Genomic DNA, 21,869 nt, shown 5'->3' with positions numbered 1-21,869 from the left:
ACAATCATAGTAACAATACCTTCATCTCCATTATCACTACCATTATTAGTGGTGAGAGCAATAGCAGTAATTGTAATAGTGGTAACAGCAACATAACATTTTTAATAACAACAATAATAATAATAATAATAATAATAATAATATTAATAATAATAACAATAATAATAATAATAATAATAATAATAATAATAATAATGAAAACAATAATAATAATAATAATAATAATAATAATGATAATAATAATAATAGTAATAATAATAATAATAATAATAATAATAATAATAATAATAATAATAATAAGAGCAACACAGACAAAAGCAAATTACAACAGCAATACCAATATTATTAAATGGTGCAGGTATGAACAACAGGCTGCATTTTTGTTGTGGTTGTAGCAACAACATTCGTAGTAGTCGTGGTAGAAACAGTAGTAATGGCAGCAAAAAAATTAAATGTAAGTACTAACTGTAGCAGTAACTGCAGTAAATTTATGTTTATAACAGTAACATTAGTATCAGCAGTAGTAGTGATTATTGATGTATTTGCAGTAAATATAGCATCTGTAACATATGCAGAAACATTACAGGTAATAATGAATATAATAACAATAGTAATGATAAAAATCATAATAATAAAAAAAAATCAATAAAAAATATAATAATATTAATAATAATAATAATAATAATAATAATAATAATAATAATAATAGTAATAATAATAATAATAATATAATAATAATAACAATAATAATAATAATAATAATAATATGCTGAACTAAGCTTCCTTTTCACAGCACAGCTACGGGAGAAGGAAAAGAGACTAATTTTATTATGAAACCAAGCTGTCTTCAGCATGGCTCCTACTCTGTAAATGAGGAAAGAAGGAAAAATAAAAGAAAACTATGGTATAACAATTCTTAACAACTGCTAGATTGTTTCTTAAAGGATTTGCTGCATCCGGACAACAGCAAGACGCATCGTCGTAGAAAGAACTGTATATATATATATATATATATATATATATATATATATATATATATATATATATATATATATATATATATATATATATATATATATATATATATATATATATATATATATATATATATATATATTGTTATTGCAGCAGTGCAATACACACGCATCTGAACCGTTTAGAGAGAGAGAGAGAGAGAGAGAAGACGTTAAAGAAGGTAATGGAATGGGTAAAGAGAAAGGCTTCATGCTGACACCGGTCCCCTCATATCGCATCTTCTAAATACTCCCTCTCGTTGAGGGGTGTTCCTTTATAGGCAGGACCTTCGTCTCTCCTCTCTGCCTCTCCACAACCCAGAATACGTAAGTGCTATATGTACCTATACTGTAACATGCTGTTTATTGATTATGATATACTTAAAGAACTGCCGCCTCCCTTTGACGGAAATGGTTGGGGGGGGGGGGAGGAAGGGTCCGATCCGTCGAGGAGCCCAATGTTCTCTCCTATATCTCCGTCTGGGGAGGCGCGAGAATACTATATTATGTGAACCATGTAACCGATGGGGAATATATTTCCAGGTTTGATCGAATAAATTGTAATCAAGTCGACGTATGGGTCTGACTGAACATCATTCTGAGCTCTTCCCCCTTGGGCAGTAACAGTCAAACGTATCTCTTGGCTCTGCTGTGCTACACCTTTATCTCCGCTGCCGCTGCGTGAGGGTGAGAGAGGCGCGGGACACCCGAGACGACCAATAACTCTGGGTACACCGGAGCGAGTGCGTGCGTACGTGTGTGCGTTCGGCCCCAGCCTCTTAGGCGTTGGGCGAGCGGAAGGAGGGAGGACACCCAGCGGCCGGGGACAGTGACTGCCAGAGAAACAGTGCATGTGTACGTACGTGCGTTCTCTGGTGCAGGAAAACGGTTCGCCTGGCCGTCTGGTGGAACTCTGAGTACATGAGTGCGTGCGTATTGTACATGAATATTACATACGCGTGTGGTAACGTTCGTGTGCAAGGATGCGTGTATATGTGTGTGTGTGTGTGTGTGTGTGTGTGTGTGTGTGTGTGTGTGTGTGTGTGTGTGTGTGTGTGTGTGGCTGTGGCATTATCTCATCCTGTGTATGCTCCTTAAAATTTCACTCCAAGGTAAAATATTAGTGGCATAGATAAAGAAAACTTATGTGGTACAGTATCATTGGTGATCCGGTGGCATTGATGTGGTGTGGTACAGTGTGTCACTGGTGTTCTGGTGGCACTGGTGTGGTGTGGTACAGTATCATTGGTGAGCCGGTGGCAATGGTGTGGTGTGGTGTGGTACAGTGTGTCATTGGTGATCCGGTGGCGCTGGTGTGGTGTGGTAGAATGTGTCACTGTTGATCCGGTGTCACTGGTGTGGTGTGGTACAGTGTGTCATTGGTGATCCGGAGGCACTGGTATGGTGTGGTACAGTGTGTCATTGGTGATCCAGTGGCACTGGTACGGTGTGGTACAGTGTCATTGGTGATCCGATGGCATTGGTGTGGTACAGTGTCACTGGTGAACCGGTGGCATTAGTGAAGTACTGTGTCATCAGTACAAGAACACTTCTGTAGTAAAATATCACTTTACTATAAGAACACCCCTGTGGTACGGTATATGAGAACACGTATAGTGGCATTCATGCTGCATTTCCGCAGTGCAGTGTAAGTCAGACCTCATAGTAACAACTGCACTGCTCATGATGGAAGACGGTAGGTCTGACGACGGTACTTCAGTCCATGAGACTGAAAACGCGGACCCTGTTGCCCCGATGCAGCCAGAGAGTGGCATGATTCAACAGACGCCGACAAATCAGTAACTAGCACAAATAATGACGAGCCTTCAAACAACAGCAAATCAAACATCAAAGATCCCCGCGCAGAATAAGGGTGATACTTAAAGCAAAGAGACTTCCTCATTATGCACCCCTCTAAACCGGAGCCATCTCACCATGGGGAGTCGGGATCAACAGCGATCAGCAATTCTGGACATCCGCAAGCTTCATTTGCTACATAGTCATCTGTTGCTGTCACACCGCCCTCTGTATCCGGGCTCCGGCACCAGGCGGAGTGAGAGTCAGCAGAAATCACTGCATTGTTACCGGTTGGGGTGGCTCCACAACCGTCATAACAGCGCCTCCAGAAGCCAACCCTGGAAAACCAGCGCCCCACGACGTGGTCTACCAAGCCAAGTTGAGAAAATACACCTGACAGCAACAAAACCTCAAGTACATGTCAAAATCTGGAGCCCAGACAGCCAGGGAGAGGATAAACGGGTAAACATGTACGATTCTATGAGTCTCTCTCAAAGACCACTACCATACTTCAGCGATGGGTTCTGTAGTGAATTCTGGGAATTCAAGAGGGCCCTCCAGCGTCGTCTGCGATCTGCTCACGTCATCGACGGCACTAGGTTGGAAGCCCTTGTCGACGTCTACAATGGTCCAATAAAAAGGGCCTTCAAAGGGTGTTTACAGCTCGAAGATCAGACTATGGGCTATAAACAGGCCTGGGACCTACCGGAAAAAACGGCACGGGAACAAGTTTCTGTACACCTGTCAACTAACAAAGAGTATTTTGCAAGGTTCGGTCATACAGGTGAAGGACCTAGAAGGACTACAAAAAATTAGCAGATGACCTGGAGTACTCTGTGGGGACCTAAAGATACTTGGTGAGTTGCGCATCAACTCGACATCTGTACGAATCTGTGGAGACCCTGACAAGTACATGCCAAGGGAAACTCCATGATGATTATATCAATGAGGCATATGAATACCAAATAAAACACAAAAAAAAATCCCTGGAATAGAATGGATTGCTCGTTTTATCGAGTGTATGGTTACCACGCCGAGGCAAGGTCTATTGAGATGTCTAAAGACTCGTAACGATTCCCAACAGAAAAAGGAAAAATTGTTCTGGTAACTTCTGAGGCTGGAACGCACGCGAGAGAAGACGATGAACGATGCCCGTTATGCAGCATAAAGATATATGGCCTGGAAGATTGCCCGCAATTCTTAGACATGACCACCGGGCAAAGGCAAGCAATGATTCAAGCAGAGCGCCACTGCTTTGCCGGTTTAAAGAGAGATCATTATATTACATATTGCATTCAGATGAAGAGGTGCGCTGTTGATGGATGCCTGGGTGTGCATTCGTGAATCCTTCACCAAACGTCAAGGATCCAGGGAAGCGGCATGAAGATACGAGGAATGGACAGAAGCCCTCGAATAGGGAAGCAAGAAGACTAGCCACTCGATCTTCTGGACTGATAGCACTGCGGTTCTCCAGTACATAAGGAACACAAGACGATGGTTTCACACCTACGTTTCCACCAGATTAGCAACCATTCACGAGCGGACAGAGGCAGATCAATGGCGGCATGTAGGTTCAGCAGAGAACCCAGCAGATGACGCTAGCTGGAGTATGTGGGAAAAGAAGATGGCGATGGGTGCCAAGTGGCTCCAGGGCCCTTCCTTTCTGAAGCAGGATGAGGACTGCTGGCCTAAGGATTCCCTGTCAATTACTAACATTGTAAGTGATCATCCAAAAGTAAAGAAAGAAGATAACACACTGGTGACGACGGTCAACAAACAATCAGACTTTCTGGTTACACTATGCATCTCCACTTCCTCATGTCACAAGATGAAGATTAGCGTGGCGTGGGTTCGAAAAATCGTGATGTGGCGCACCAACCGCCCAGGGAAAGGGAACGCTCAAACCAACCTTCTTAGTGTCTATATATATATATATATATATATATATATATATATATATATATATATATATATATATATATATATATATATATATATATATATATATATATATATAGGTTATTATCATTATTATTATTACTATATATATATATATATATATATATATATATATATATATATATATATATATATATATATATATATATATATATAGGTTATTATCATTATTATTATTACTATTATTATCATTATTATTATTATTATTATTATTATTATTATTATTATTATTATTATTATCATTATTATTATTATTATTATTATCATTATTATTATTATTAGTGTGTGTGTGTGTGTGTGTGTGTGTGTGTCAGTGTGTGTGTTGTGTGTGTGTGTGTGTGTGTGTGTGTGTGCATATGTGTGTGTGTGTGTGTGTGTGTGTGTGTGTGTGTGTGTGTGTGTGTGTGCATATGTGTGTGTGTGTGTGTGTGTGTGTGTGTGTGTGTGTGTGTGTAACCTACTTCTTCACAGTCAGGCGCACGCCACTCGCTTGATGTCGGTGAGGTGAGTCAAACACGGCGAACAGTAACTTCCTGACAGCTCACATCATTTTATACAGAGGTGGAGTAGTTGCCGGTGATCTCCAGAGGAGAGCAGTTCATCGTGTAGGCACTACTGCTGAAAAAAAAAAGTCGTGATTTTTCTTCTATTGCTTTTTTTCTATGTTCTTTTTTTACAATTTCACGCAAAGATTTCTTTTTTTCATAATAATCTTCAGGAACTATAATGATTTTTAAAAGTTATGTTTTTTTTATGGCTTTGTCTTCCAGGAATTTATAGTGTTGGGGACGAGGAAGAGAGGACGAGGTAAACGTTGCGTGAACTGTTAAACTGATGGTGTAGGTATTGATTGTTGGCCTGCACTCCAAATTGTCAATGAAGTATAATGTAGAATGATGAACAACAAACTACTTTAGAGTCCAAGAAAAATGAATTACAGATCTTACTATACATGTAAGATGTTATTTTACTAATATAATGTTTAAAAAAAATGTTTTAAAAAATGTAGAGAAACCTTGAAAATAAACAAGACTGTGACAATAAGGAAAATATAAAAATATTCGTTCTGCGAAAAAAAAATAAAATAAAATAAAGCAGTAAGAAAAATATGAAATATTGCATGAATCTCATAAAGAAATCTTGTAGGTCTAACAAAAACATTCATCCATATCATTTTTTTTTTTTTTTCAAATGAAGCAACACATTTTCAACAGGATAAACAAAAGTGAACTACAGAATCAACATCCGCTTTAAGGTGAGATAACCATATGTATGGTACGGCGCAAGCTTTTGGGGCCTAGAGGTTCACAGGATCGCGGGTTCGAATCCTGGCCACGGTCCAAGGGTAGGAAGGGCATCCACTCGGGAAAATTTCCCAAATGCCAAATCCAAAGTTCTTTGTCAGGAGGCACCGTCATAGCCCGAAAAGAGTAGGGAAACCACACGTAAAATAGAAAAATAGTATATATATATATATATATATATATATATATATATATATATATATATATATATATATATATATATATATATATATATATATATATACTCGTATATATATATATATATATATATATATATATATATATATATATATATATATATATATATATATATATATATATATATATATATATATATATATATATATATATATATATATATATATATCATGCCAAGTCTACTCTCCAAGTCGGCACGGATAAGGTATGTCAAAATCTAGCCAGTTAATTTTCTCAAGAGAAAATGGACGCCTTGCGTCTTGCTAAATTATTTCTAAATTTTTTTTCTTGTTCATTTTTCCCTCTATTTAATCCAGATCACCATATCCTCTATCTGTTAAACATAATTCTTCTCTGCCTTTTTCCAATAACTCTACATTGAATGAATAAGGCGTCGTTTCTCCTTTATCCTGTAAATATGAAGTGTTCAATCGAATTTCTTCGTAATGAAGATTTCTATGCCATCTCCAAAGTGGTCGTCGGAAGGCTTATTGTCCTGATGGAATTCCTATCTTTCTCCATAAATATGCTTCCGGGCTTGCTCCTTGCCAGGTCAAATTTTTCTTTGTCAGTCTATTATCACCCACCTTTCGCTTTCCTTGAACCTTCTTTGTGCTCATCAGTATGGACTCCATAAAGGACAACACTGTGACAATCTTCAAGCTTTCCTTAATGAATGTTGACCAATTTCGCTAGGAGATGTCAGTGTTACTTTTATTGTGACATTAAAAGATTTTTATTGAATCTAACTTTCTATCGGTTTCTAACCATGTCTCTCCACATTTATCTTGAACTTCCTTCCTAAGCGTTCTATCACTCCAGGGCCCATACATATAAAAAAAGAAAAACTCTAAAAGACTTTTAAATTTACTCCCAGCTAAAAATAAATGCTAGATGTTTATACAAGAAGCTATAAATGTTTTCTTAAATCACTTTTAGTTTGGAGTAAACGTACTAAACTCGCTGTACATGCTATGTTTAGCACTTCAAACCTTAGCCATTTTGTTTTTACACTTGAATATCAAAATCTTACATAAGAATATCTAATGTTAATTTATATTTAACTCTTCGATAATAAAGAACCGGACTGTGACATATTTCATTAGTTTAATAACGTACATGAGACCAGTTCAGATTCTAGAATCCCACCGGGAAGTCAACACAACAATGATGGGGGCAGCCCGGTAATGTGTCCGTGACTGTTCGGCTGTATGCAAACGTAATCCCTCGAATTGGGCATGCTCAGCAGAAGCGATTGTATATAAACAAAGACTTCTTGATAAACAAAGCTATCCATAGGTGTCCGGGTGTCAACATGGCTGAAGATTTACTGGGAAGACTGGACCAATTTAGAAATGAAATATGTCCGGTACATCAATTTTTACTGAATGAACGATATCAGTTCTTTTGGGAGGAGAAAAAAAAAAAAAAGAAAACTGTTTCATGATAAGAAAAGTTTATTTAATGAAGAACAGATGATTTCTTTGTGCCCTTGGCTGAGAAAGATATGTTTATAATGTAGCAATATCTTACAACAGTAATTATTACAAACTTATTCCTAATATATAACAAAAATGGTATTTTTACAGTAAGATATTTTCTATGATCATCAAATCAAGTGAACAAACCTATATCATTGTGTAATGTAATTTTGATCACTGGATAAAGGTTATTTTAATGAGTTCTGACTAAATTCTTACACACTATAATGATGTAGACACTTTTTTTTATATTTTTTTCAAAATATAGCGGTGTATTGGATTTATGAAAGATTTTGTTATGAAAAAAAAATGAAAATATTTATTTATTTATTTATTTATTTATTTTTTATGTAGGAAGTATGCCTCCCTGTGCTTCAAAACAGTGCCCGGACACCCACGGATAGGCGACCAGCTGTGTACACGGATTGCTGTATGTAGCCGTCCGCCTTTTGCTTGTAGACAAAGCCCGGACAGCTCCGTACAACCGAACATTCACAGACACGACACCGGCTAAGCTAAGGAAAGAGAGAGGCAAGCTAACTGGATGACAGACTAGTTTCTGTTTAGTGCAAAATGATTTTCAAAATTCTGCTTATCCCTGCAAGCAGCTATGGGGATGGTTGAGTTATCTGAATGTAACTAGATTTATTAAATTTAATTTACTCCCTGCAAGTAGCTGTGAGATGACTTGGTTAATTCAGGTTGATTTCAGAAGGAATTGTTAAATTGTTTTACTCTCAATAAGGGACTATGGGGTGTAAGGGTGAGGTTATTAATTTGAATGCAAAAAGATGAGTTAAATTCCAGTCACTTTGACTGTGTGGTGACATGGGTTAAATTAGTTTGAGTGCAAAAAAAAAATGTTGTATTCCATTTGTTTCCTGCAAGGGGCTGAGATAACTGGGTTGGGTTAAGTTAGGTGTTGGATTAATTTCTTATTTACCACAATAACAAACACACACACACACACACACACACACACACACACACACACACACACACACACATAGACTTGCGAAAATACAATCTAAACTGGATTTCGGCGTCATGAGCTACAACTGCATTCCACAGTAAGTTTTATTTCATGCCTTATTTACATATTCTGCCTCCTAGTCTCTGGATGCAATAATTTTTATATATGTCATCAATAACGCTGATGAAAGTAGGGAATCCTGCAGCTTACATGACGCGTTTCTGTCTTGTCTTAATATCCATCAGAGAGAGAGAGAGAGAGAGAGAGAGAGAGAGAGAGAGAGAGAGAGAGAGAGAGAGAGAGAGAGAGAGAATAAATCTGAAGATGCCATGTAGTGCATAAGCCTCAAAGTTTTTTGCTGATGGCTGCGTTGTACCAAAGTTGTGGCCTTCATCTCATGTTACCCCCCCACAGGACAGTTCTCTAATGCATCCCTCACAAAGTCTGTCCCATATAGATGTCACCAAGGGCAGGCAGAACTCTCTCCATCAGCTGAGCATCACTATACTCTTGCAGGACGTCTCTCTTTTGTCAAAAAGTGAAGTGTTGGGGTGTAATCATGACGCCTAAAAGTAATTCTAAACGCATTAGGAGTACGCCTCACCATTTCTAGTTGCTAAAAGACTTTTAGGTTTTAAAAGTGATTATGTATTACTTTTAAGAAATTTTTAACAGTAAAAGTAAAACTGGTCACTAAAATTATCCCGTCACCCTTACATTCAGAAAATTCTTGTTCAGCTCTTACTAATGCTGGTAACTTTACCCTGGATTTAGGAACGTCATTTGGCATTTAAATGTGACAGGTCTTCCTGATACACACACACACACACACACACACACACACACACACACACACACACACACACACACACACACACACACACACAGACACACACACACTCATATATATATATATATATATATATATATATATATATATATATATATATATATATATATATATATATATATATATATATATATATATATATATATATATATATATATATATATATATATATATATATATATATATATATATATATATATATATATATATATATATATATATATATATATATATATATATATATATATATATATATATATATATATATATATATATATATATATATATATATATATATATATATATATATATATATATATATATATATATATATATAAAACCCCTGTCGACTTATTTAAATATCCGAGTTACCTTAAGATTTCAGTGTGATACCACGTGCACACCCGCCCTCAATGAAAAATTAACAAATATACAGGTGAATAAAAATAACGTGATTTCACTTGTATATCTGTCCTTGCATACCAACACATACTGTACTAAGTAATATATACTTCTAATACTTCTGTGTAGAGGTGGTGGCCAAAGAAACTGCGGTGGTAAATAATCAACTACAGTATATTGTCACGAGAGGGCAAGATCATGAAGATACCCAGACTGAGTCCCAGCTGAAGTGGAGGATGACGTCACACTACGTCACCTCGCCGGCCGCCTACCCTGGGGCTCGGGAGTATCACGTGACGTGTAGCAGCCCTGGGATTGGTGGCGGAACAGTTTGGGAGACAGAGTGGCGGGAGAACACTGGTGAGGGAAGAAAGCCCGCGCGTCGCCGACACTGCCTTCGGTACTTGTATGTTCCTTTGTGAGCTGGAGCGAGGCGTCAAGAAGCCTTCCGAGGGTCGACAAGAGGCCCGGGGTGCCGAGCTACAGCATAGGACTACTGTGTAGTGTGAGCAACGGAGAATAGAGGGCCAGAAGCCACAAGTGTGTTTTACTACTCGCCTTCTGAGGGGAGCCAGGGGAGAACACGGAGCGCCGCAGGGTAAGTTCACCGTCACGTATGCAGGAAGCACCGGACCCTAAAAGTGTAAGTGTGACTGCCCACAGGGTGGTGAAGTTACAGTGGTGTCAGGATCGTGGGATGAGTTAAGTGCTAACTGTGTGCGTCGCGGTGTGTTACCGAGTGTGCGTGTGTATTGGACAGGGGAGGCGAGCAGCGGTGGTACGGGTAACGTACTTGTGGATCGCAGCGGGCGGGCGGACGGTGCAGTGTGTTTTGCCATGGTAAGCTGCGTGTTGTGTTAAGTTACGGTGCCTTACAGTAATTAAGTCAGCATGGCGGCGAAAGAAATCACACTAGCGGATGTTATGAGTGCCCTGAAGGCGCAGGGAGAGGTACAGCATGCTGAGATGAGTGCCCTGAAGGCGCAGGGAGAGGTACAGCATGCTGAGTTGCAAGCGGTGACGAGCAGTGTAGACCGTGTATTTAAGGAGGTTATGGGGCTCGTGAAGGAGGAGTGTTCACGGGTTAAAGACGAGGTGTTAAGTGAAGTGTTCACCAAGGATCAGGTGAAGGGAGAGGTGGAAAAAGCGGCCAGTGAACTGAGGAGATATGTGGATGAGGTTGTGGCGGCACAGGCGCCTCCTGTACTCTCTCAGCATAAAGGCACGCTGTTCCGGTCAAGTGGGCATGCTAGTGAGACTGAGGGGGGGAGTGACGAAGGGGAGGAGGATAATAGTTGTCACGGAAGCCTAAACAGCCTTTCTCCATTGGCCAAGGTGATACCGTCTCCCCTACGCTCTCCTGTAAACGTCTTATCACCTCCACCATCCCCGCTAGCCTCAGTAAAGTCGTACCCCTCTGCTGCCAGCTCCACGTCACGGAGGCTGAAGGACGGGACGAGGCGCCGGCCACAGGAGTTCGATGGAACAGTGTCTTGGGAAGCGTATAAGACACAGTTCGAGCTCTTGGCCAGTGCCCGCCAGTGGAGTCGCCCTGAGATGGCCATGCAGCTGGTGTGGGCACTCAAAGGACCGGCATTAGAAGTCTTGAACCAGCTGCCAGCTGCCCAGCGGTGCTCGTATAGTAAAGTGACGGCGACACTGGAGAGGAGGTACGGGTACCAGCACCAAACCGAGGTGTTCAGGACAAGGTTCCGGGCCAGGTTACGAGGCCCGGGGGAGACCCTGACACGCCTGGCGCAGGATTTGGAGGTGCTGGTGCGGCGTGCGTACCCGGAGGCCAGTGAGGAGATGATCACCATTCTCCTGCGGGATCAGTTCGTTGATGCCATCGATAACCAACAACTGAGGATATACGTCCAGCAGGCACACCCCAAGGACCTTCAGGAGGCCCTGGCGAGGGGCCTGGAGATGGAGTCATTTCTCCGGACGACGCGGGAGCGACCCAGCGGGAATTATGTCCCGCAGAGAGTGAAGGCAAAGAAAGGGGCCGTGCAGAAGGCCTACTCTAGCCCTTCACCGCCCCTAGGTGAGTTCAGGGGTAAGTGCTACTCTTGCGGGCAGCAGGGGCACACCAAGAGGTACTGCCCGCAGGGATCGAGTAGCGGAAAGGCTGTCAACGGCAGAGCAGGGCAGTACCAGTACAAACCCTGTTGTTGGAACTGCGGTCAGGGGCACAAGATGGCAGAGTGTGCCCTCATCTCTCCCAGGGATAGCAAGGAGGCTGGGGGAAACGGAAAGAGGCTGGTGGAAGGGGTCGAGCGCCAGCCAGAGAGCCAGAGACCCCAGTCCGCCTAAGTTGCCGCGCCGAGGGTGCCCGGACAGTGCAGGTGGGCGGGCAAGTGGATGGCAAATCTTGCTGCCTCACTGTGGACTCGGGCGCGGAACGTACCTTCGTGCAGGACGGGGTGGTGGCAACTGGACAGCCCCCGGTGGCCCAGCAACAACTGTGTGGTATTACAGGGCACTGCACACAGCTGAGGGGACCAGTGCATGCCAGGATTGCGGTTGGCAGCACGGAGGAGCATCTTCCCGTCTTTGTAGCGGACGTCGGGGAGAACTTGCTCGGCCTAGACTACCTGAAGCAGAGCAGGGCGGTGCTGGACTTCGGGGAAATGACTGTGTCTGTCAGAGGTAGTGTGGTGCCGCTACAGGAGGGCGGTGTTGACGCAGAGGAGTGTGAAGCTTCAATTGAAACTCACCGAGCCCATACTGCGTCCCTACCCGAAGCTAGCCAAAGGGTGCTTGCCCTCACACAAAGAGGCTTGCCCTCACACCACGTGGTTGACCGAGGCTGGTGTCAGGTCCCGGGGTATCGAAGAATAGAATGCGGCCGGCGGGAGAAGCGTCCCGCCACAGCATAGCTATTCTAAAAAAAGGAAAATGTAATGTAAAATTATACTTAATAATGCACAAATATCTACCATAAGCTGCATTATAATAATTGTAATGAATGAAAGAATGAATGATTACTCACCATTGAGTACTATGTATGTAGTAGCAGAAGATCCATTGCAAGGTATCCAGAGGCCATATAGTGACAAAACGACTGTACGGTGAAAACTGTCTTACAACATATTCACATTTAACAATAAATTAGTCACCAGTGAGTACAGTAACAATAAGGGAATGGGTAATCTCAATATTAACCACTCGCGGTGCTTAGCAAGCTGGCATAGGTAAGTGATGCGCCGTCTACTGTTGTTTGGACCGTGCCATCTAGTTTCTGGATGAAATTCTTATGATCATCAGAGTTATGAGAAAGTATCCAAAGCCCAAAAAGCATCATGGTTATCAGATATCGGAGAAACTACATAACCATCCGGGTTAACGATTTTTTTTTTTTTGTGTGTGTGTGTGTGTCGCTTATGTGATTATTTACAATCCATTTCCCTAGTCATGTGTTGTGCCTCTGATCGCCATCTGTGCACCACTCACGGTGACCTATTCCATTAGACGCCTTCCAGATGTCGTCATTCCACATGAATGTCCTATAAAGAGCGGCCACTTGCAACTTCCTTAGTGTGTTCGTCTTTTGTCATTTACCTTCATTAATATTTAGCTTTGCCCGCGTCATCATCATCATCATCATCATCATCATCATCATCATCATCATCATCATCACCACAATCATCATTTTCATAGTCATCGTCATTATCATCATTATCACAACAGTCATGTGTTAGTGTATATATATATATATATATATATATATATATATATATATATATATATATATATATATATATATATATATATATATATATAAACCAAGAAATCATACTAACTTATCATTAACCCAGCTGTGATCTCATTGAACGTTTCCCTCTGTGTTTCATAACACAAGGGGGCAGTCACATCCTGCCCTTTAGAGACAAATCTCTTCCTTCATACAAAACTACATGCACCTAATTACACATGTACCCTTCACTCAAAATTAAAAATTAATATGGCGACTCCTACACCAGCCTCGGAGTCCCCATCTAGGGATGGGACTGCTCTTCTGATACTGACCTAAGTGTCTTGACACCCCATTCAATTTTTCTTAATTATCCTGAGCAACATTCCTGGTCATAGATCTAATTTTCAATCTGTAGAACACCACCTCTCTTCTACCAAACCTCTTTTCCTCACTGAAACGCAGGTGTCTGTTCTCTCATACTTTCTCTATCCTCATGTCCAATCAAAAGCAGGATGTTGCGTCTATATGCGCAATGACTTAACCTGCTTAACCCACGCTCTTGAATCTTCTGAGTTTTCCACGATCTGGCTACGACTACATACATAGTTACTCTCAAACTAAATTCATTTGTGCTGTATACCTCTCACTTAACTCCTCTTACCATAAGAAATTATTTGACTATTTGACTTCCAAAGTGAAGCACATTCTGACTTCCCTTTTGCGGAGATCTCCATTCTTAGAGACTTTAAAGTTCACCAGCTTTGACTTTCTTCTTCATACACTGACCATCTGGTGAACTAGCCTTTAACTTTGCTATCTTTCATGATCTAGAATAACTAGTGCAACGCCCTATTCGTATTTCTCACCGTCTTAGAGCTACCCCCAACATTCTTGACCTTTTCCTAGCCTCTAATACTTCTGCATATGCTATTATCCTATCTTCTCCGTTGGGCTCCTCCAATCACAATCTTATATCTATATCTAGTCCTGTCGCTCCAATCCTTCCTCAGGATCTCGCAAAGCGGAGGTGCCTCTGGCGTTTTGCCTCTGCTAAACGGGGGTAACTGAAGAGGTATTATGTTGATTTTCCTTGGAATAATTACTGCTTCTGTGTCAGAGACCCGTCTCTGTGTGCTGAGCGCATAACAGAGGTGATAGCGCCTGGCATGGAGACGTATATTCCTAACTCTTTTTTCTCGACTAAAAACTTTCAAACCTTTGTTTAACACAACTTGTTCTAGTGCTTTACATGATAGAGAGGTGGTTCACAAAAGGTACTTAAGCCTTCAATCATCTGAATCTCATGTGCTTTATATTTCTTCTTGGAATCATGCCAATTATGTTCTCCAACCAAAAATTCCTTCATTAATAGTGTCAAAATATTTCAATATCTAACTACCCTCGTGACTTTTGGCACCTAGCCAAAAAACATTTCCAATAACTTTCCTTCTTCATCTTTCCCTCCTTTATTTCAACTAGATGGCACCACTGCTATCACATCTATCTCTAAAGCTGAACTCTTCGCTCAAACCTTTGCTAAAACTCTATCTTGGATGATTCAGGGTTTATTCTTTCCTCTCCCCCACCCTCTGACTACTTCATGCAATCTATTAAAATTCTTCGCCCTGATGTTTCCCATGCTCTCGATGGCCTAAACCCTCGGAAGGCTTATAGACCTGATGGGCTCCTTCCTATTATTCTTCGAAATTGCACCTCCTTGCTTGGTCAAACTCTTTCAAGTCTATCTGTCAACATCTACCTTTGTTGCTGTGGTAGACAGTCACTGTTCTTCTAAACCTATTAACAGTGGAGTTCCTCAGAGTTCTGTCCTGTCACCCACTCTCTTCCTATTATTCATCAATGATCTTCTAAACCAGACTTCTTGTCCTACCCAATCATATGCTGATGATGCCACTCTGAATTTTTCCGCGTCTTTTTATAAACGTCCAACTCTTCAGGAAGTAAATAGTTCACGCAGGGAAGCCATAGAACGCCTGACTTCCACCATCATTATCATTATCATTATCATCATCATCACATTCATCATCATCACAACGATCATCATCATCATCATAATCATCACTCTCTATAAGACCAGTGCTGGACAAAGGCATCAACCGCTAGTGTATATCGAATGTTTGTTCCAGGTCACTTCAGCTAAATTTCTTAATTCATACGATTTTCTCCATCTAGATCTTTATCTCTATTTTTTTTTTTTTTTCGTGCAGAGATTGACGATATGTATCTTAACTGTTTGCCTGCCACATGACGTAACTTTTTTTTAATTCTTCAAAATATCTGAATTTTTCTTACCTTTGGTTTCCTTTCTTATCAGATTTTATTTATTTTTTCCTCCCTATATGGCAAGCTTTATTTTCATAATTTCCATTTGAACACTCATGTAAGTTTTCATTTTATTGTCCTCATAGAATCATAAGCAGTACATACGAATAAGAAATATCAGCAGACGTTAATTCATATAAAGGTATATTATCGTAAGGGACTTTATCTAATATAAAGTAATATATTCATAATGATAAAGACGAAACTGCAAAGGCTTCTCCCCACCCTCCATTTCCTTTATTATTATCTGGTAGTAATGTAAGAAATGCCACGCAGTATGGAACAAATTTCATATATATATATATATATATATATATATATATATATATATATATATATATATATATATATATATATATATATATATATATATATATATATATATATATACGAGTATATATATATATATATATATATATATATATATATATATATATATATATATATATATATATATATATATATATATATATATATATATATATAAAACAATTACATGTCACTGTTACCAATACATCCAACACAACCACTATCAAGGAGAGAGAGAGAGAGAGAGAGAGAGAGAGAGAGAGAGAGAGAGAGAGAGAGAGAGAGAGAGAGAGAGAGAGAGAGAGAGAGAGAGATCGCATCATAACAATGAATAGAATTTTACTTGTGGTGCGAATTGCGAATTAAAGACTGAGTCATTGTCTAATCTTTTTTTTTGAAAGTTTAACTGTAACTTATAATGAGGTTATAGCGCAGATTGCTGTAGATGTTAATGAACCAAGTGAGAATTGCATAAGGAGAATCAAGCCAATTATCTCAAAACAGTGATGTCATCTTGTTATGTAAGATTGCAAAACACTTCTCTACATTATTATTATCAAATTCTTTGAGTATTTTGAAAATACCTGTTATATCACTATTTGTATTCCTTGTCGATGGATTAAATAAGTTTTTTTTCTTCATAAGAACTTTTTTTTGTTAATTCTTGTAGTTTCTAGTTTCGCATTTTTTTTTTTTTTATGGACATAAAACTGCGCATAGTACTCAAGATCGGGTATGATCAAAGATTATAATTTTGCCATAGCAACTCTCCTCTCTCTCTCTCTCTCTCTCTCTCTCTCTCTCTCTCTCTCTCTCTCTCTCTCTCTCTTAATACTGAAGGCACAACCGATTCACTGACTGACGTACGCCACATCCACGTTGTCCAATGGTGCCGCATACGATAATGATTAAAATTGCTTTAAAAATGACAAAATATAAATTTGTGCTTTTTACTAACAGTAGCATCCCAATTCAATTAAACTTAAGCATATTACATATAATATGAAATTAGCATTCAATAGAAGACAACAAGGCGATATCCACGGCATTTTGTTCTGTGTTTTGGTCACACGAGCCAAGTCGTGTTCTGCTGTTCAGTGTTCCACTCCACGTTCCTGCTTCATCTATTTGGTTAATAATTTATCGAGGAGATTCCTTGGACTGTCATAGCTGACAGCTTAATGTTTTAGAATGTCCGCTTTCCCACTGAGTTGTTTCTCACTGGGTGATTTAATTTCTGACCCTATAGTTTTTCCCTATATCTTGCATTGGGCGTATAGTATTTCTCCTCATTCAAGAGAAAAATTTTAGTCTGTTGGATAAGAATGTACAATATGTTTTCCCGGCGCCATGTATGTCCCAAGGCGCTCGGTAGTGTTTTACTTGTTGTCCTACTTCATTAAAGAAGGAATGTCTGCCGCAGCGTATTACTTTTCCGCTAGCCAGATATCCCATACTGTCTCACAGTATTGAACAAATAACCTTTATGGTCCATTTCTAAACTAAGTTTCTTCACTAAAAAACAGGAAGGTCATGTCACCAGGGTTAATCAGACATATCCTGTTTGTGACTGGATTCATGAGTGTTGATGTATAATTTAACTAACAACTATCACTCCATTGTTTAGCATGATCATCCTACTATCATTAGTATTGAAATCTGTATTTGGTAAATGCATTGTATTGTATGGGTTACTGAGGGGTGTAATGTATTATGGTATCATTATTGTTGTTATGGACATTTGACATATTATTAAGTGATTTTGGTAATTATATGATTACGGTCAACTACCGTTGTTACAATCGTTGGTTGTACAGTTGTTCGTTACAAGCCAGAAGGCAGGTGTTAGGAGCTGAGGTGTGGTAGGTCAGCATGAGGTGTAGGCAGTGTGTGACAGGCAGTGTTGAATGGTGAAACGGAGTTTCCTTGCTGGCTAAACGGAATCGGTGAGTTGACCAGGTGTTTGTAATATATTTTGCTATTGACATGTGTGTGGTGTCATAAGAACATAAGAACATAAGAAATAAGGGAAGCTGCAAGAAGCGACCAGGCTTACACGTGGCAGTCCCTGTATGAAACACACCTACCTATTTCCATCTGCTATCCCCATCCATAAACTTGTCTAATCTTCTTTTAAAGCTCTCTAGTGTCTTAGCACTAACTACATGATTACTGAGTCCGTTCCACTCATCTACCACTCTATTTGAGAACCAATTTTTTCCCATCTCCTTCCTAAACATAAATTTTTCAAGCTTGAACCCGTTATTTCTTGTTCTACCCTGGTTGCTGATCCTAAGAATTTTGCTTACATCTCCCTTGCTATAACCCTTATACCACTTAAAGACTTCTATCATGTCCCCTCTTAACCTACGTCTCTCTAAAGAATGTAAATTTAACAGCTTCAACCTCGCCTCGTAAGGAATACTCCTCATCCCCTGTATCCTTTTAGTCATTCTCCTCTGTACTGATTCTAATAGACCTATATCTTTCCTGTAATGTGGGGACCAGAACTGCACCGTGTAGTCTAGATGAGGTCTGACCAGCGCCAAGTATAACTTTAATATTACTTCGGGCCTTCTGCTTTTAACACTCCTAAAAATGAATCCTAGTACCCTATTTGCCTTCTTTCTGGCTTTTATGCATTGTTTCCCTAGACGGAGTTCAGAGCTAACTATAACTCCTAAATCTTTCTCGTACCCTGTACCTACCAGAGTTTGGTTGTCTAATGTGTACCTATTGTGTGGGTTTCCTCTACCTACACTAAGCACTTTGCATTTATTGATATTAAATTGCATTTGCCATCTATCCGTCCATTCATTCATTCTATCTAAGTCTGCCTGCAAGGCGATGGCATCCGATTCTGACCTAATTAATCTACCTATCTTTGTGTCATCCGCAAATTTACTAACATCACTACTAATTCCACTATCCAAGTCATTGATGTACATTAGAAATAACAATGACCCTAATACTGATCCCTGTGGCACCCCACTAATTACATGACCCCACTCGGATTTCGAACCGTTTATTACCACTCTCTGTCGCCTGTCACTAAGCCATGACCCTATCCAGCCTAACACCTTCCCATCTATCCCGTGTGCCCTAACCTTTCTCAGGAGCCTTTGATGGGGTACCTTGTCAAATGCTTTACTAAAGTCCAGATATAAGATATCATAACTATCACCATTATCTACTGCCTCGTACACCCTACTGTAAAAACTTAACAAGTTTGTCAGGCAAGACTTCCCCTTGGTGAAGCCATGCTGTGACTGATTGATCAAGTTATGGTTGTCTAAATGTTCCCTAATGTTCCTCGCTATTATTGACTCTAACATTTTACCTACAACTGAAGTTAAGCTGACAGGTCTATAATTAGACGCTAAAGTTTTATCTCCTTTCTTAAAGATGGGTACTACATTAGCCTGCCTCCACATTACTGGTACCTCACCCGACTCCAGTGATTTCCTAAAGACAGAAACTAACGGCTCACTAATAATCTCTTTACATTCCTTAAGTACTCTGGGATATATTTCATCAGGTCCTGGTGACTTGAACTTTTTTAGCCTATCTATCTCCTGTTCCACTATCTCCCTAGTTATGGAAATATCTTTTTTTTTTTTTTTTATGTAGGAAGGATACTGGCCAAGGGCAACAAAAATGTAATAAAAAAAATGCCCACTGAAATGCCAGTCCCATAAAAAGGTCAAAGCAGTGGTCAAAAATTGGTGGATAAGTGTCTTGAAACCTCCCTCTTGAAGGAATTCAAGTCATAGGAAGGTGGAAATACAGAAGCAGGCAGGGAGTTCCAGAGTTTACCAGAGAAAGGGATGAATGATTGAGAATACTGGTTAACTCTTGCGTTAGAGAGGTGGACAGAATAGAATCTGTCAGCTTCTCATTCTCATCTGCTCTAAACACCTGTTCACTATCTGGCATATCCTGCATGTTTTCCTGGGTGAAGACAGTTAAAAAATAATCATTCAGAAGTTTACTAATCTCCTCCCCAGAACTAACCAGCTCCACATCTGCTGCCCTTAATGGACCTACAGTATCCTTATTCTTCGTCCTGTATACCTGATAAAATCCTATGGGGTCCGTCTTCGCCTGGCTGGCTACCTGTGATTCATAATTTTCCTTAGCTTTCCTCGTTAACTTCCTGACTGTTCCAACTAATTCATTATATTGTGTCCTTAAAACTTCTTCACCTGCCCTTAATCTCCTATATATACTTCTCTTACGCCCTATATAATGCTTTAACCTAGCAGTCATCCATTTAGGGTCATTTTTTTGTGATCTTATTGTTCTATACGGGATATTTGCTAACTGACCTGTATGAACTTTATCTACGAAATATTTATACAATGCATCTACATTTACTTCACCTAGTCCCCTCATCTCATCCCCTACCATCCTCTCCACTCCCTCATCTACTCGCCTTGACCTCACCTCTCTCATTTCAGCATGACCTGACATTCCAACATACTCACACCTAGCTCCCCCCTTCCTCTTTCCTCCTCCCTTCCGGACACATCTTCCCTCCTCTTGTCCTACACCCTTACGCCTCAACTCACCTCTCTCATCCTGCCTTATCTCTCTGAACTCCGTCCCTGACCTGACCTCACCCTGCATCCTTTGCCAGTCCACTCCTTGGAGGTACCTTTTTAATTCTTCAAAATCTGCTCTCCTAAAGTCAGGTATTTTACTAGTGTTTTTGTTTCTAACAGTTTCTTCCCATTCTAAATTGTACCTAATTTCCCTATGGTCACTGTTACCTAGCTGTCCTCCAACCTCTACATGCGTGAGTGCTTCCTCCCTGCTAGTAAGAATTAAATCTAGAATATTATTCCCCTTTGTGGGTTCTACGACTACCTGTTTTAAAAAAATTATCCTGAATTACCTTAAGAAATTCCTCTGCTTCCTTGTTACCCACCATCAGACTCCAGTCGATATTCTTAAAATTAAAATCTCCTACCACACATACCTGACTGTACCTGCCTGCTCTATTTAATTCCTGCCACAGTGAGGTGTTAATTTCCTCTGTACTGGTCGGTGGTCTGTAAACTACCCCTAGTACTACTGACTGCGATCCTTCTTTAATATCTACCCATATCGACTCTGCTTTGTTATCTGTTTTAATTCTACTGTTGATACAACACTGTAATGTGTCCCTAACGTATAACGCGACGCCTCCTCCTCTCCTGTTTTCCCTATCTTTATAGAACATTGTATACTCATCTATCTTAACCTCTGGATTAAATACTTTTCCTGACATATCTAACCAAGTTTCAGTAAAAGCAATGATATCAAATTTCTCAACGCTCGCTATTCCTCTAAGCAAGTCTATTTTATTCAGAATACTTCTACAGTTTGTGTAGTAAACACTTAAGCTATTTCTCACCATCCCTGAGCTAGCTACCTTTCTAGATTTAACTAATTAATCTCCTCACTACCCCTTCTTCTTTCCCGACTAACGAAAAAAGTGCTGGAGTGCAGTAACCTCCCGCTCGAGTGTTTTGGCCAAAACACGAACACCCTGGCGT

At 39.9% G+C, this 21,869-nt stretch overlaps 2 protein-coding genes across 2 annotated transcripts in view; one reads left to right on the top strand and one right to left on the bottom strand.

The window, feature by feature from the left end:
• Positions 1-5,296, bottom strand: part of LOC135090776 (glutamate receptor ionotropic, delta-2-like) — a 170,689-nt gene extending 165,393 nt beyond the window's left edge. Inside the window, exon 1 of the mRNA XM_063987847.1 lies at positions 5,231-5,296. The gene's annotated coding sequence lies outside the window, so the exon portion shown is untranslated. The remainder of the gene's footprint in view (positions 1-5,230) is intronic.
• Positions 5,297-10,139: 4,843 nt separating this feature from the next.
• Positions 10,140-12,294, top strand: LOC135090821 (uncharacterized). Its single transcript, XM_063987899.1, has 2 exons — positions 10,140-10,928; positions 10,971-12,294. The coding sequence occupies exons 1-2, from the start codon at positions 10,869-10,871 to the stop codon at positions 12,291-12,293; spliced, it is 1,383 nt and encodes a 460-aa protein (XP_063843969.1). The 5' UTR covers positions 10,140-10,868; the 3' UTR covers position 12,294.
• The last annotated feature ends 9,575 nt before the right edge of the window (positions 12,295-21,869 follow it).

The sequence above is a fragment of the Scylla paramamosain genome, chromosome 36, assembly GCF_035594125.1.
Source record: "Scylla paramamosain isolate STU-SP2022 chromosome 36, ASM3559412v1, whole genome shotgun sequence".
Classification (NCBI taxonomy): domain Eukaryota; kingdom Metazoa; phylum Arthropoda; class Malacostraca; order Decapoda; family Portunidae; genus Scylla; species Scylla paramamosain.
The sequence above is the reverse complement of the archived record's forward strand: the minus strand, read 5'-3'. Positions and strand labels throughout refer to the sequence as shown.